The sequence below is a fragment of the Lepisma saccharinum genome, chromosome 16 (genome assembly GCF_977018435.1).
Source record: "Lepisma saccharinum chromosome 16, izLepSacc3.1, whole genome shotgun sequence".
Classification (NCBI taxonomy): Eukaryota; Metazoa; Arthropoda; class Insecta; order Zygentoma; family Lepismatidae; genus Lepisma; species Lepisma saccharinum.
The window spans coordinates 59721093-59736667 of record NC_139244.1 but is presented as its reverse complement, the minus strand read 5'-3'; the positions used below and the strand labels follow the sequence as shown (position 1 = coordinate 59736667).

General features: G+C 37.3%; 1 protein-coding gene across 1 annotated transcript; it reads left to right on the top strand.

Annotated features, from left to right (window-relative positions):
- The first annotated feature begins 3307 nt into the window (after positions 1–3307).
- Positions 3308–15201, top strand: LOC146000108 (uncharacterized). The gene is made up of 2 exons (XM_083137448.1): positions 3308–3807; positions 13394–15201. Exons 1-2 carry the CDS (start codon positions 3377–3379, stop codon positions 14412–14414), a joined length of 1452 nt encoding a protein of 483 aa, XP_082993574.1. The 5' UTR covers positions 3308–3376; the 3' UTR covers positions 14415–15201.
- Positions 15202–15575: the final 374 nt, after the last annotated feature.

Below are 15575 nucleotides of genomic sequence, written 5' to 3'. Positions count from 1 at the left end.
TTTTGAAACCACAGTAGACAGTAATGTGTATTTGGGAATTCTGGAAGAGTTTTATGAACAATTGACAGAAGAGGAGCGTCAGTTCTGTTACTTTCAGCAGGACGGATCAACAAGCCACACATCAAATGCTTCACTATCCTGTGTGCATGAAATGTTTACTCCAGAGAGGACAATTAGCAAAGGCCTGTGGCCTCCTCGGTCACCCGACTTGTAAACTTGTGACTTTTACTTGTGGGGAATGTTAAAGGGGAAAGTATTCGAAACAAATCCACACACAATTGAAGAACTCAAGACCTCCATCCAGAATATCATGAACAGCATCACCACTCAAGAATTAACAAAGGTGTACATGAATCTCCTGAAATGTGCTCAGACGTGTGTTGAAGTGGGTGGAGGACACTTTCAGCATCTATTGTGAAGGTGAGAAATCTTAACACACAACATTAAATTTCATTTGGTGTATTGCTTTTGTTTGATTTTGTTTTAATTTCACTTAATCATTCAAATTGTTCATCTAATGATATCTTATGAAGGGATGGGCTGGTTTTAAGTGCCGCACCCTGTACTATGCACCTTCATGGCATGGTGCATAGCATACCTTTTTTACCTTTAGTTCAATAAGACTACAATGTGTATCTGAATGTTCACACTATACAACCACTTTCTTGGGTATAAGACTTATGCACATTGAAGTAAAAAATGAAATTATCCTTGTCTTACACAATATTTGAACCTTTTCAATGTAACCAATGTAGGCACCAAATACATAGTAATACATTCAGTCTGCCTCTTCAGGATAAAATGCGAAGTGCACAGCAACTTCGTCTTCGTTAAAATCCCTTCTGCCGCACTATCCCCAATAACGAACTGTAAAATTTCTTTGGGAACATTGGGCCTCTTTCTAACGGGTTTTGAAAAAGCCTGAAATGATATGTTTACTAGACATGTTCAGTGGAACAAATACATAGAACGTATTAACAAGAAAACTACCCTTCACTTTACAACTTGCGCTAAATGAAGGGCTCGGGTGTAAAACATGGAAGGTTATTAATGTAGATAAATTGTTTTCGTGTTGTGTTTACCGATATCAGAAGGCTTCAGTGAGTGCAATGCAAATTGTATGACAAGGCAATTTCACTCAAAAATTGAAGGATGGCACATTTTACTTTGTAACTCATAAAATTACGAAAATGACACTTACCATGTTTTACACCCGAGCCCTTCAAATAATTTCCCGAGCACAACTTGGTCAGTGACTTGGTGATACCTTGAAAGCAGCTGAAATTTTTGCTCCAGTGTGAGGAAGAACAAATAGGCAGAAAATAAACCGTTTATCAACAATGCTGACGAAAGAAGAAAAAAAACTGCCGCTGATCTTTATAGAGGCTGCCACTAGTACAGGAAAGTATGTATACTGGGCATCGGCATGTCTTTCAGTGCTTGCCTGATGCATACAATAATAACGGCCTTACTTCAGTAACTAACAAGCGACACTCGATATAATGACATGACATAATATGACACTCTAAGGGTTAGTGTTTTCAGTTGAACGTAGGGGTGCTGAAGGGGGTGCGCAAGCACCCCCTGGTAGCAAAAAGAAGGTAATACAGAACCATGAATAACGTCTTAATGAAATATCCCTATGTTACATCATTCTAATTCCCGGTCAATCAATGGCAATTTTCATAACTGCTTATCAACACCCAAAGTTAAAGATATTGTATTGACTCTCAGTACAATCACAGTTATGAATATATACTAATCAAATGGTAAGTTTTTCTAATATAGTACTTCACCTCCTGTGCACCAGGGTGAGAATTACAACAAATCAAAATCTATTTATAAAAATAACAATTTAACTGTTATAAACTTTCAGTACAACTTTAGATAACCATTAACCATTGGAAACCAACCAAAGGATGGGGAAATTTTAAATATTTGTACTTTAAAGATGAAATTTGGCATGAGCTTTTAGCAACTTGTTATTGTACAGTATGTTAATTTATATAATCATAAGTTGGTCCATGCAAGAGACACCATTCACACTCTCATATTTGGGCCATAGTTTCCTAAATAGACCAGTATTTAGCAAATTAATGTCTTCTTGGTATTTTACTCCACAGTATATTTTTAGTTGTTTCAGATAAAAAATACCACTACCATAGCAATTGTTTGATTATGTACAGGGAAGTCATTATACTAGAACTTGCTGCTTCTTCTATCCATTAAATTTTATTTTTGTTGTGGACTGTTGAATGCCCCCAAAATATGGAGGGAACAAGAATATTTTATCATGATTTTTTTTTTTTTTTTTTGAGGGGTGTTGCTGATATTATGGTCAAACTCTATACTCTGTCTCTGGAATCTGTGGAGGAAATGAACACATAGAGGAATAGAAGGGGAGAAAGCAATTTGGAGGAATAAAGCAGTGTGCGCTGCTGCAAATGGCTGGTAGCTGTTCTCACTTCCCCTCTCATGCATTCATTGGTCGAGTTACTACTTGCACAGACACTTGTTTTCGTTAACTCGCTCCAGAGATTTCCAGAACAAAGTGTACAAAGGTTGATTTTTCTGTTATTGTTGGAGGGGCATTCCATAAAATGTGGTCCTACTCCATGTAAAGAACAAAATGAAATAATCTGGAAATTATTATTGTTTATAATTGAATTCAGATTTAGGTGTTTGTAAGTGCATGCAATTTGCACATTTCATCAACAGAAATTATTAGTATCTGTAGTCTATATACTTCACAGACAAATGAAGTCAAACTTTGCTACATTTTCAAAATGATACACACTTTTGTTAATGCTTTTCATGCATTCAGCGTATGTTATATTACACGCTTTTGTTAATGCTTTTCATGCATTCAGTGTATGTTATATTGCTCAAGTTTTTTTCATTTGTTAACAGACACCACAAAGTACTTTATAATTCTATGAAATTAGCTCATGCTCATTGTGAATATTTTAATCCAATCTCATGCCTAGAACCTTCATATTTGTGTGTAACCTGTCACACATGTAACGCTGGAATGCCCCTGGATCATATACATTGAAGATTGTAGGAACTCGTGCAACATATGATTGGAGTCTACCTCACCTCTAATGCTCTGAAATTTGCTTTTGAATAGAACAGTGCATGGGCAATGAGATAGATGTGAATACTTTTAAACTGCTGATTCTCTCAACTTATATTTACGAGTTCGCCCCTAATATCCGCAGTGCCTCATATGTCACAGAGAGTAGGAAAATTGATGTAAAATAACCAAAAAAGTAATGTAATTTACCATTTTACATTTTTTTTTCTAGGTATAGTTGACCAGAAATAATCATTCCAAAAGCTGTAAATTGCACCAAGGACCGAATATCTTTTGGAAATGCCTCATTCAGAAGAGGAGGCTGTTGAAGAGTCTTCATCAAAATTTAAATTTATTCAAGTGAAAGCAGAACCAGTTGAAAGTTCTGTTGGAGAAAGTGAAGGGAATCTCTCACCTGTGAGACACAACCAAGTGGATTGTCCATCATCCTCAACTAAGAGTGATGGAGACAAGTTTCCAATTGGTGGCTTTCAGGAACAGGAAACTGTGTCAACAGATGAGAACTCCAATTCCAGTGGTGATGATGAAGATGATTCTGCTGAAAATAAACATTCCTTCATACTGCCAGAGACTGAGATAAAAGAAGAGATAAAGGAAGATGAATGTGAAGATTCCAATAATGATATATCTTATGTGGAGTGTAAAGATGAGATTGAAGATGCGGAAGAATCTTCTGAAGACATCAGTTCTGCCAGTGGAAGAAATCAGAGGTGAGTTATTTTACGTGCTTTGTTTAGTAGAAAGTCTTGAAATGTATTAGAGATTTAACTTTCCAGAGAGACATCTTTACTAGATACCGAAAGGGACTTCCCAATGGCACAGTGGTGCGTGTGATTACAAGGCAATATCATCATCACGTTGTAATCAAGGGGTCCCAGGTTCAATACCTCATGGAGGCACAAGTGATATGGATCCCACTTTTAAACTGTAGGTCCAGTCCCAATTAGCCTTCCTGTACATAAATTGGACTTAAAACCAAAACTCAAACCAGATATTCAACAGATCAGGCATAGATATACATATATACATATACAGTGCTCCAGTTCCTTGCGAGGCCAAGAGATCAGGAGAAATATTGTGGGTGGCGCCAGCGGACATGCTGAGATTTTTGACCAGTAACATCCCATTTATTTTTATGGACATATCATTAGCATGCAGATATTTATATTAATATTGCGAAACGAGCACTAAGCTGTGTTATAAGAGTTGTTCAAAGTGAGTCCACCTACATTAACACATTCCTGGCATCGTTTGATGAAATTTTGATTCACACGCAAAAGTTCTTCTTTCATATTCCTTCCAAGTTCTGTCCTTATATTGTCTTTTAGTTTGTCGATACTATGAGGGTTATTTTGGTAGACTCTATTTTTTAACGATCCAATTTCCCGTAATGTAAGGACAAGATGTCTAACCGTCTCTCTACATGGAGGTGAAACGCCAGGGAATTTCTGTGCAAATTGCCTACACATGTCTCGACACGAATCTGTTTTCACATAAGTGTCATACATAAAAATTCTTTGTTCTAAAGTGAACTTTGCGGCTGGCATTTCAATCACCACACTTACAACACACACACTGCAATTACACAAAGAAGTAACACGGCAAGTAATAAAAAAAACACACTTTTTCACATGGTACGAAATTAACATGCTCTTGGTTCAAGGTCTGTTCCTCACTCAATTCAAAACTCTGTCCAGGGCACCTGTAGTCGCGAAGTTAAGAACAACTCAAGCTCGGAGCTTTCAGATTGCAAACAAAAACAATGCTCGCAAAAACCATTGACTTTTAACTGTTTAGTCTGCAACGTAATGGGACGATATCCTGGTGGCGAAGTAAATCTCAAACCCCCAGAAGTTACAAGAAATCCCAATCCAAACTCCTACCTACCCAAAACCAACCAAACTTCAAGTTTTCCTCCCTTTCTTTAGTTTCTTGTACATCTCCCTCGATAGCCCTAGAAGTACAGACTGGAGGGTTACAGTTCTAAAGGGACATGCTAACTTTCACTTAAACTATATTCACCCCTCGAATCACTAAAATATTTATTTTAGGTGGACTTTATAAATTCAAAGATGACCCACAATTTCGAGAATACCCTGTTTATCCGAAAAATTCAATTGAGTGGAGCGAGCAACCTTTCCCCCACTTCCCAAAGTTAGGATATTAAAAAGTAATCCAGACAAATTCCCGTAACTGGAATTTTTACAAATTTTGTGAGATTGCCCCTTGTAGGTTATGCAAATGGCAAGGCTTTCCTGCCTTTATTCATTTATGACTATTCAAGCCCAGGATACTCATGAAAACTCCCTGCTGTAAAGAACTCACAAATTAGTACATACATAACATCAACTGGAAAATACCACAGGTTGTAAGAAGTGAATTATGCACTCGAGTGTACAGAATACTATTGTTTATTATTATCCAACATAAAAAAAAGAGGAGCAAGTGGAAATATTATGCCAAAATAAGTACAGAATAAAGCAAAATAATCTGTTTTGTTACCCTGACATGTACCCAAGAATATTATGCTCTTGAGTGTACATTGTACTACCAGTCACTTGACATTATACCCAAGTGTTATTTTATTTCAAATTGAATGAACTTGATTTAAGAAATGAATTGAAAAGCAATTGCGCTAGTTCGCAATAAAATTACGTTATTGTGCACCGCTGAATTTCTTTTAATTTTAATGCAACGCTAACTAAGCTATTACAACCTGGGGTGCCCACAGGGGGATTTCATGACGCGCCTGTGATCGCGGCAATAGGGTTGAAATGGAACACCACCTCTTATGCCTATATAATCAGTTTGGATGGAGGGGTGGGGGGCATGGTATTCACATTAATACAAGATTAGTCGAGCAGACAAACTGTGCAGAATAAGGTTCATTAACAATGGCAGTGAGCCTAAAGTACGAGGGTCACTATTATAACAGGAATTTGGCATTGAAAACTGCTTTATTGTTTTTCGAAATATTCTCCTTTATGGTCAATACACTTTTGCATTCGTTCGAACCATTTGTCAAAGCAGTTTTTCCAATCTTCTTGAGACACCTCCATAATATGGTTTTTGAACGCATCAACGGCGTCTTCCGCTGAGGAAAATTGTTGTCCACGCAATTTATTCTTGACATTCGGGAACAAGAAGAAATCATTGGGTGCCAAATCAGGACTGTACGGTGGATGACCCATCAATTCGATATTTTGACTGTTCATAAAGTCGGTTGTTAGACGAGATGTGTGACAGCTGGCATTGTCTTCATGAAGAATGATCCGACGGTGTTTGTTTGTTTTCCGTATTTGACCGAAGACCTCTGGCAAACAAATTGTTGTGTACCATTCAGAGTAGACCGTTCTACGTTTCTCTAAAGGCACAGTTGCCACATGACCGGTTTTCCCGAAAAAACAGGCAACCATTTGTTTCGATGTGCTTCGAGCGCGAACAACTTTTGTTGGATTGGGTTCATCTTGAAACACCCATACAGTCGACTGCTGTTTACGTTCCGGCTCATATGCATATATCCAAGATTCGTCACCTGTTACAATCTTATATACGTCTTCTGAAGCACCACGATTGTATTTATTGAGCATTTGTTTGCACCAATTGACGCGAGCGTCTTTTTGAGTATTTGTCAAATTGTGTGGGATCCAACGAGAACATAACTTTCTCACAGCTAAATGGTCATGTAATATTTTATATATGCTGGTGGAACTAATGCCTATGGTTGCCTCTATCTCACAGTATGTCACATGACGATCTTGCAGTATTAGGTTTTGCACAGCATCAATGTTTTCTTGAACAACAACTGATTTTGGACGACCTTCGTGAATCTCGTCGGTGAGCGAATGGCGGCCGTGATTAAATTCGTTATACCTGCGTTTCACAGTGGCAAAGGATGGGGCTTCATCACCAAATGTGGAAGTAAGTTGATCGATGCACTCTTGTCTTGATAATCCACGTCGAAAATCGTAAAAAATCATGGCACGAAAATGTTCACGAGTTAATTCCATTGTATTGTTGTGCAACGTGCACCTTCGTAACACACGGGAATTCTTGTTATATTGATGAGATCACTAGAGAATAACTTTTTATTAAAGATGGTGCCGTCACCCATTTTGTTCTTTCCTATACTCTTTCTGCAGCGCTACATCTGCAAGCAACAACAAAATTGCATCAGGTTCACTCGAAATTCCATATCAAATAGTGGTAATGAAATTTCAACTTACTGTGTTTCTTCAGGGTGCATTTCGGCAACGATATTCCAGAAGGAAAACTCTTACCTTCCTGGCCAGTTACTTTGCATGGCAACCAGAATCCCAGCTTCACCTTTTTCTCTTCAGAACTTGGCGACGAAGACCTGCTTCCTCGATTCTTTGTAGCCAACACTTAACACTCCATAATAAGTATTCCTAAAAGATATTTAAAAAATATATATATATTTAAGAAATACTAAACTTATTTTACCTACGATTAGTGAGTATGTACTATATCCAAACAACGTTTCAGGAATCAACTGTTGTTCCCTTCATCAGGTTCATTTTTGACTAACGAGATCGCTTCATAGCCACGTCAAATTGAATTAAAACAAGGAAAAAGGATATAGGAATAACTATGGTAGAAAAATAATTCTAAAAACTTGCCCAATCCTGTTAAAACTTCCATTCCAACTACCATCCTCTCGGAGACCCCTTTGAAATATGGGATTCCTGTATATCTAAACTTCACTCCCTTCTCATTCACTTCCAATTCACCCTCTTCCATATCTCTTTCCTTATTCTTACCTCCACTCTCTCTTTCGCAAATTTTGCATGCTCTACTTAGGTTCCTCCTCAAATCGGACTCCTTGTATCCATTCTTTTTTCCTACCTCTATGATCCAATTTTCCTCTTTTTTCAATTCATCCTGATGATTACATAACCTTATTGCCCTTATGAAAAAGTTTTGATAAACATTGCTTTTAGTTCTCTTTGCGTGTGCGGATTCATTATTAATGTATAAATCCCTGGATAAGGCTTTGTGGAAAACTCCCGTCCTAATGCCCATTCCATTTTTAATAATCCGAAGATCCAAAAAGCTAATCTCATCATCTTTCATTTCTTCCTTAGTGAATTTAATACGTTCCTCCTGTTCTCCCAATATACTAAACATATTGTTTAAGCCCTTTTCCTCTCCTATAATCAAAATGTCGTCAACATACCTCCCAAAATATTTAACCTGACCTTTCATTTGGTTCATAGCCGTGCTCTCTATGTAATGTAGAAAAATACTAGATATAATTCCAGAAATCGGGTTCCCATTGCCAACCCTTCCTTTTGCATGTAAGGGGGAGTGAAGGGGAAATTTGTAGGCGGGGAGTGTAATCGGACAAATTCCTGCATTCTGCGAGACGGCAATCTGGATCCCTCATGGGCGAAAGTGAATTGGCGTGCGTCTTTTAACTTTTCAAGTCGAAATGTTCTTTTAAGATTGACTTTTTAACTTACGTGTTTTTACGAAAGAATGGTAGTGGGGATGGAAGTTTTAGCAGGATTGGGCAAGTTTTTAGAATTATTTTTCTACCATAGTTATCAGGCATGCATCCATTGACCTAATTCCCACACTCTCCCACTTTCTTTATTCTCGCTCAATCAGCTGACTCGCTCCTGAGACATCTCGTGTTGATATCAAGAAACTTTCAACCCTTTGAGTTAGCAGTCTGTATGCTGAGGACATCTACCGACGATCATCGAAACTAAATGGGCATGAAAGCTAGTGAAAGATTTGTACAACCAAATGGACATAATACATACGATTTATGTTAACATTGTTATTTTATTTCACAAAAGGTATTATGGCGATCTATCGTCATAGTAATCTTGATACAGTGTTGCACATTCGAAACCTCCAAACGATCCTGAGCGAAACAAAATGCTTTCGAGGGTAAACTTAAGCGAGACATTACTGGTCGAAAATGTCGGCATCTCTGCTAGCACCGCTCGGCACACTTCTCCCGATCTCTCGGCCTTGCAAGGAACTGGATGCATGGTATTTGCACATGGTGTGTGTGTGTGTGTGTGTGTGTGTGTGTGTGTGTGCACATTTTGAGTATTTTGCATGGTCTGGAAATTTGTCACGTGACACTTTCATTGAATCTGATTATTGTGCAAATTTTGATTTTTTTTCTTTTACGCAATTATTGTGTGAAAGATTGGTTTTGTGAATAAATGAGAGCAGTTTTAATATTCTGATATAATTCTTGACATATTTAAAGCCCAGAATACGTAACTAATATCAATATTTTGAACACTGTTTGATTCTTAAAATTTTCAAGCATTGGTGTCTGTATTATATGCACCCCCTTGTAATAAACAAATGAACACCTGGATATTCATTAGTAGTAGAATTGTGTAGATGTACATTGTTGTTCTGTACCTGTACTATTTTTTTTCTTTCAGCAGTGTTTTAACTTTCAATTCTTTATATTTAATTGTTGACTGAGTTAAGAGTTCTTTTTGTGTTCAAGAACATTTTTGATGTTGTTATTCCTTCAAATTTTATGAACTTTTTTGTTTGGAGGCATTTGTTCTGCATTTATATTGAGCTGCCTGGTATCACCTTTTTCTTGTGTTGTTGTAGCTAAGGGCCCAATCTACCTGTCATATGAATAATTACAACCGATACTTCCTGATACTGATTCATTAACATCGTATCATATCAGCCCTGTAGGCAGTTTTCACATAAAAACTACAGTAATTTTTCAAGATACTGTATTTACTCATGTATAATGTGCACTTTTTTCCAAAATTTTTGCCCGCAAAAACTGTGCTTGGTATTATGAAAGGAATAATTCGGACAGCCAACATGAAACCACCCATGTTTTTATTATGCCACTGCGTATAACACGTATATATCAACAGGCACAAATACAAATTGCCAGATTGGATTTCTTTAGTAGTAATAAATTTTAAAAGACACTATAAAAGTGAAATGGCCATTCCCATGATTTTTCACTTTGTAATGGAACATTTTGAGACACCAAGAAAAGTGGTGAGGTTCTGGCACAATTTGAGCATGCATCTCCTGTCACACTTCCTGAACACTGCAAATCTATAACATAATTTTGATCGCTTTCTTACACTACAGAATAAACACAGTGTTTACAGCAGTGAAAGCTTTTGGATATTAAACACAGTGGAGTGAGTGGGGAGGTGGCATACATTGGTGACTCGTTGTTTACACATGACAATATTCTCCCCTTGGTAGCAACAGGGGACGACTGAGTGAATAGATACTGACATCATACACGTATGATGTCGTTCACTCTTGATTGGCATAGCAACAGCTTTACGACCTACAACTAAGAAAGCCATTTCTTGAACTTGAATTGTGCTGTGCATTGTATACGACAAATAATTGTTTGTCACTTTTTCCCATCAAAAACCAGAGTGTGCATTGTACATGCGTAAATATGTAGGGTGACCAGACATCCTCTTTTATCCGGACATGTCCTCCTTTTTAGGTGTCTGTCCGGCATCCGGGCAGATTTTTTAAGTATCTGTAAATGTCCTCCTTTTTTTGGAAAAATGCTTCCACCGATAACGATCAACCAGGTGTTATTTTACATGTAAAGCATATCCCTTGAGGCACGATAAGTATTTTACCAATGCTCATTGAGCACCTGGGAGCTCAACCACTATCATTTTGTCGAAATGAACCTTCAACGCGTCCCGGACTGCAGTTCCTTTTCGAGTTATACATACGCGACACAGAAACACGTAATGAGAAATTTGATTATTAAGTAATTTTTACATTTATGAAATACCAAAGTGCCAGCCTCCATGGCAGAGTGGTTAGCACACAGTGCTACGATGCAAAAGGTCCCTGGTTCAAATCCAAGAACTGGAAAACTGGCAGATCCAGAAGTTACAGTCTGTAGGGGTGAATTTCAGTTGGGTATCTCACCCACAGAAAATCAATTCCAACCTTCAGTTGCACTATTCTATATAAAGTAGAAGAAATACTATAAATAGGAACAATATTGTTTGCAAAAATAGGGATCCAGGGCTGCAATAAATTGTTGTTGTATGTTGGAAGAACCACATTTGATATATTTATGAAGTTAATGGTTATGGAAAATGTGCTGAAATTTTTTGCTGTGTCCTCTATTTTATGTCTGTCCCCTCCTTTTTCGCCATGCCCTGTATTCCTTTTTGAAAATATGTGTCTGGTCATCCTATAAATATGTAACTTATGAATTGGAACTCTGCATGATTGTAAACCCCAACTGAGAAAAATTGCATTGTTATGAAGTAGTTGTAAGGGTATTGCATCTTTTCATGTACTAAATTGCAATGAAATATGTATGCCAGTCCCCATTGCAGAGTGGGTAGCACATTGTGTTATGATGCCAGAGGTCCCTGGTTCATATCCTGTCCTTGGTTTGGGTGTTCTCTTGAGTGTCCCTTCATCATATCATCATTCATCCTCATCTTTGCAATTGGCCCAAAGTGGCAGAAAAGCTAAGTAAAGTGAACCTAATCGACCAATGAATCAATTTCTGGTTCTATTTTCTTCTTTATAATTTTCTGATCACATGTTTTCTCTCTCTCTCAGTAGTAAAGTTATGTGAAAATAAGTTTCCGATTGGAAGACATAAAATTTAGTTCTTGTAAAGACCGGCTAAAAAACATATACCGTATATTTCTGAATCCAAGATGAGGTTTTTTGTCGCAATTTCATGCCCAGAAGTATGGGATCGTCTTGCATATGATGTGGAGTTTTTCTTTTCTCTCCTGAACAGAACCACGAGCTTCCATTAAGCTCTTAACTTTATCTGTGACGTGCCTACTGCTTTAGCCTTGAACGTTCGCATGCACTTTGAGCATTGTTGTGCAATAGCATGTACTGAGTGTTGTGGCAAACATTTTTTTTTATTAATTGTTGTGAGACACAATGACAGTGGCTGTGACACTGAAGATTCTGTGGACCATTCCAGTGAGGAGGACTAAGTGGGATCTATATCTGACTAAGGGATGTCTGTATCTGATTTTATTTTTTGTGTACTGGTACTTTTATTGTCTCCTTCAGTTACTTGTAATAAGGTAACCATTTGAAAGTTTTGAAAATAGTTTTTGTGTAATCTCTTGTTGAAAAATAGAAGGTCGTCTTGCATTCAGAGATATATGGTACTAATAGCCAGGGCCCGGATTTTTGATGACATGTCATTTTTTTTTCTTATCTAGTATGCATTGTTCTTAAGTATTACAATACCAAATACAAACCTCTGGTTATAAAAATGTAAATTTAATTGTATATTTTTCATCATATTTTCAATTTTTTAAGTTTTAGGTCATTTTTGTCCATTTTTACATTTTACATCTTTTCCTGGTCTTTTCTTGTAATTGCAAAAAAAGTAATGTCATTGCATTACGTTTCATTCACTCATTTTTAGCCAGGAACTGACATTTATTGCCTTGATGTCCGTAACAATGAAAACAGGAATTCTACCCCCACATGATTGTAGGAACAAAGCAACATGCCCCTCAACAATGCACATGTTGAAAGTCAGTGTCTTCGCTACTTATTGTCATGGCACACTTTTGGTTCTTTATTTTCACTACCACACTTTTTAAGTTAATGAAAGAAGATCTTTAGAGAGGAAAGTTTGCTTTTCTGTTTCCGTAGTTTCATTCAGCCATGCCTAAAGTAAAGCCATCATTATCGGGTCATATAAGACAGATTGTATCTCAATTTGGAATTTTTTTTTTTACGGACGGGCCAGTAAAGTATTATTTTGTAAGATATGTGGTGAAACAAAGATTTTGGCTGACTGAAGGTTCACAGTGCAACGACATGTTGGTCGCAATAAGCATATACGGGCAGTGCAACTCACAAGTAAGACGAATTCCATGCAACTTTTACTGCAACAAAGTGTATCCATGAAGGAGTGTTGTCCAACAACCGGTGTTGCCTCACTTTCGAGAACCTAATGTCACAGAAGTAAGAACTGTGCTGTACTGTCATACCCTGAATTTATGTCATTTTATAGATAATTTTTCATATTTTTAGGTCATCAAAATCCGGTCCCTGCTAATAGCTATCAAGAGTAGTTTGTATGTTCTAGACTGATAATGTGTTTTGAATTTGTATCACTTTTCCGATTATTCTCTCTTACAGTTTTCATTTGTAATATACTCTATTACCTGAACACTTTAAGAATTCACTAACATTAAGAATAAAACATTTCATTTTTATTTCAACAATAAAACTGTTATAATTGTTCCCTGTTTAACAGTAATGTGAAACTTTTTCTATCAGGTACCAATCAGGTTCAAGTAAATCATCCTCTGTATTTTACCAAGTGATGCAAGCGACACAGGTGGAGACGTTACTGTCCTGTCCAAATGAGGAAACCAATTCACCGACTGAAGAGAACATACAAAATGAAATTTACCAGAAAGAAAAATTGTGCGAATTTTGCAAAAAGACTTTCACTGACAGTGTGACTTTTGTGACTCATCTAAGAGGACATCTGAAAAACAAGGTTCCAGTGTGTGAATTGTGTGGGAAGTTGTTCTCAAGTAAAATAACACTTGACAGACACAAGAAATTACACACTCAAGAACGCCCATTTGGTTGTAGTGCCTGCGGAAAGGCATTTGTTTGTAGAAGTTATTTGCACAGACATTTGAGGACACACAATGAACAGAGACCACATTCATGTGTGTTTTGCGGAAAAACATTCTATGACAAAGAAAAATTTGAAACCCACAGACGGACTCACACTGGTGAACGCCCTTTTGCGTGTCACCTGTGCTCCTTCATGTTCGGCAGTAGAAGCGCCCTCTACATGCATGTGAAATCCCACTCTCAGGTAAGACCGTACCGGTGTGGAGTGTGCAATAAGGGTTTCATTAACAAAGGTGCACTCACAAAACACATCCGGACTCACACAAACGAACGACCCTTCTTCTGCGAGTCCTGTGGAAAAGCATTCGGTCGTAAATCTCACCTTGTTGTCCACCAGCGTATACACACAGGTGAAAAGCCATACACTTGCAACATTTGTGGAATGTCTTTCTCTGATGGAAGTGCTTGCAAGAGGCACCAAAAACTCCACACAGAAGAACGTCCATATTTGTGTGACATTTGCACTAAATCTTTCTCGACAAATGGGAATTTTCTTGAACACAGGGCAACCCATAGTCAAGAAAAGCCGCATGTTTGCAGCACATGTGGCAAGTCCTTTTCATGCAAAAGTTACCTTGGCAAACACCTGAAAAAGCATTTACGAAGGCTTACAAAGTTTGTCAGTACACCTCTTGAAAATGTTTCGTAGGAAGGTTGGAACAGAAATTTTAGGGGATGCTGATAAGTCTTTAGTTTTACCTAGAAAAATCAAAATTTTGTGCAGGGTGTTGAGGTTTTTGTTCAACATATTTTCTGCAAAAACTGAAACAACTTATTTTACATTCTGAATTTGTGCATTTACTCACTAAATATATTCACAGTATAAAAAGTATAAAAAACTTACGTGAGTGATTATATTAGTCGTAACAATCTGTCGTTTGCAAGGATTGTTAGAATTAGAATTAGAATTTCTTTATTCATGGGCGAAGTTCAGCCTGTGGCTGCTCTACCACTTAACCCGCAAAATCTAGTACACTAAAACAAACAGAATACAATTACTACTATAACATAAAAATTCCATTACATTTTCACTTCTAACTATTTCAGTAATTAACACACTAAAAAGATAGAAAGATAAAGATAAAACAATTTTTCTCATTCACACACATCAAAATGTTCATCTTGGGTTCAAATCTGCTCATTTTTGTTTTGATTTCAACGTAAGCATGCTGAATCTAGTCATGTGTACTGAGGCTCTGTCCTTGCTCATGTAGAAGTATTTTTGTTACTGCCATTTTAAAGCTGTTGTATGTCGCACACGAGGTAGCATCTGGTGGCAGCGCATTCCAACAATTTGCAGAAGCAGCTTTGAAGAATGACAGGAATATGGATTTTGAGAATCTGTCCAGATTAAGTTTCTTAGAGTGTCGAGTCGTGTAGTTGTGTATGTCGTGTCTAAATTGGAGTCTGTCGTATAAGTATGTCGGTGTTTTTGTTTGCAGAATTTTGAATATGGTGCAGGTCAGATGTAGTTTTCTGCATCGTGTCATATTCAGCTAATTAACGTCATTTAAGTAAGGCAGTATGTGATCCCTTCGTTTCAAGCTAAATGCAAAACGTATACAAGAATTCTGTACTTTTTGTGCAATTTTAGCATTCTTTTTTGTTAGATTAACACCGTAAACAACGTCACAGTAATCGAAAATGGGAAGAACGAGAGCTTGAATAAGACGCAATTTAACATCAGTCGAAAGTAAGTGCGATGATTTCTAGAGTGATCTAAGTATACCATAAGCTTTTGAACTCTGTGACGTTACGTGGTTTTGCCAGTCAAGTTTCTGATTAAATATCACACCTAAGTTCTTAACAG

What these genes read in the sequence shown, in the direction of transcription:
- LOC146000108 (XM_083137448.1), top strand. Translation starts at nt 3,377, where the DNA reads ATGCCTCATTCAGAAGAGGAGGCTGTTGAAGAGTCTTCATCAAAATTT. An exon ending in GCCAGTGGAAGAAATCAGAG is followed by an intron (nt 3,808 to 13,393) that starts GTGAGTTATTTT and finishes TTTTTCTATCAG; the next exon opens with GTACCAATCAGGTTCAAGTA.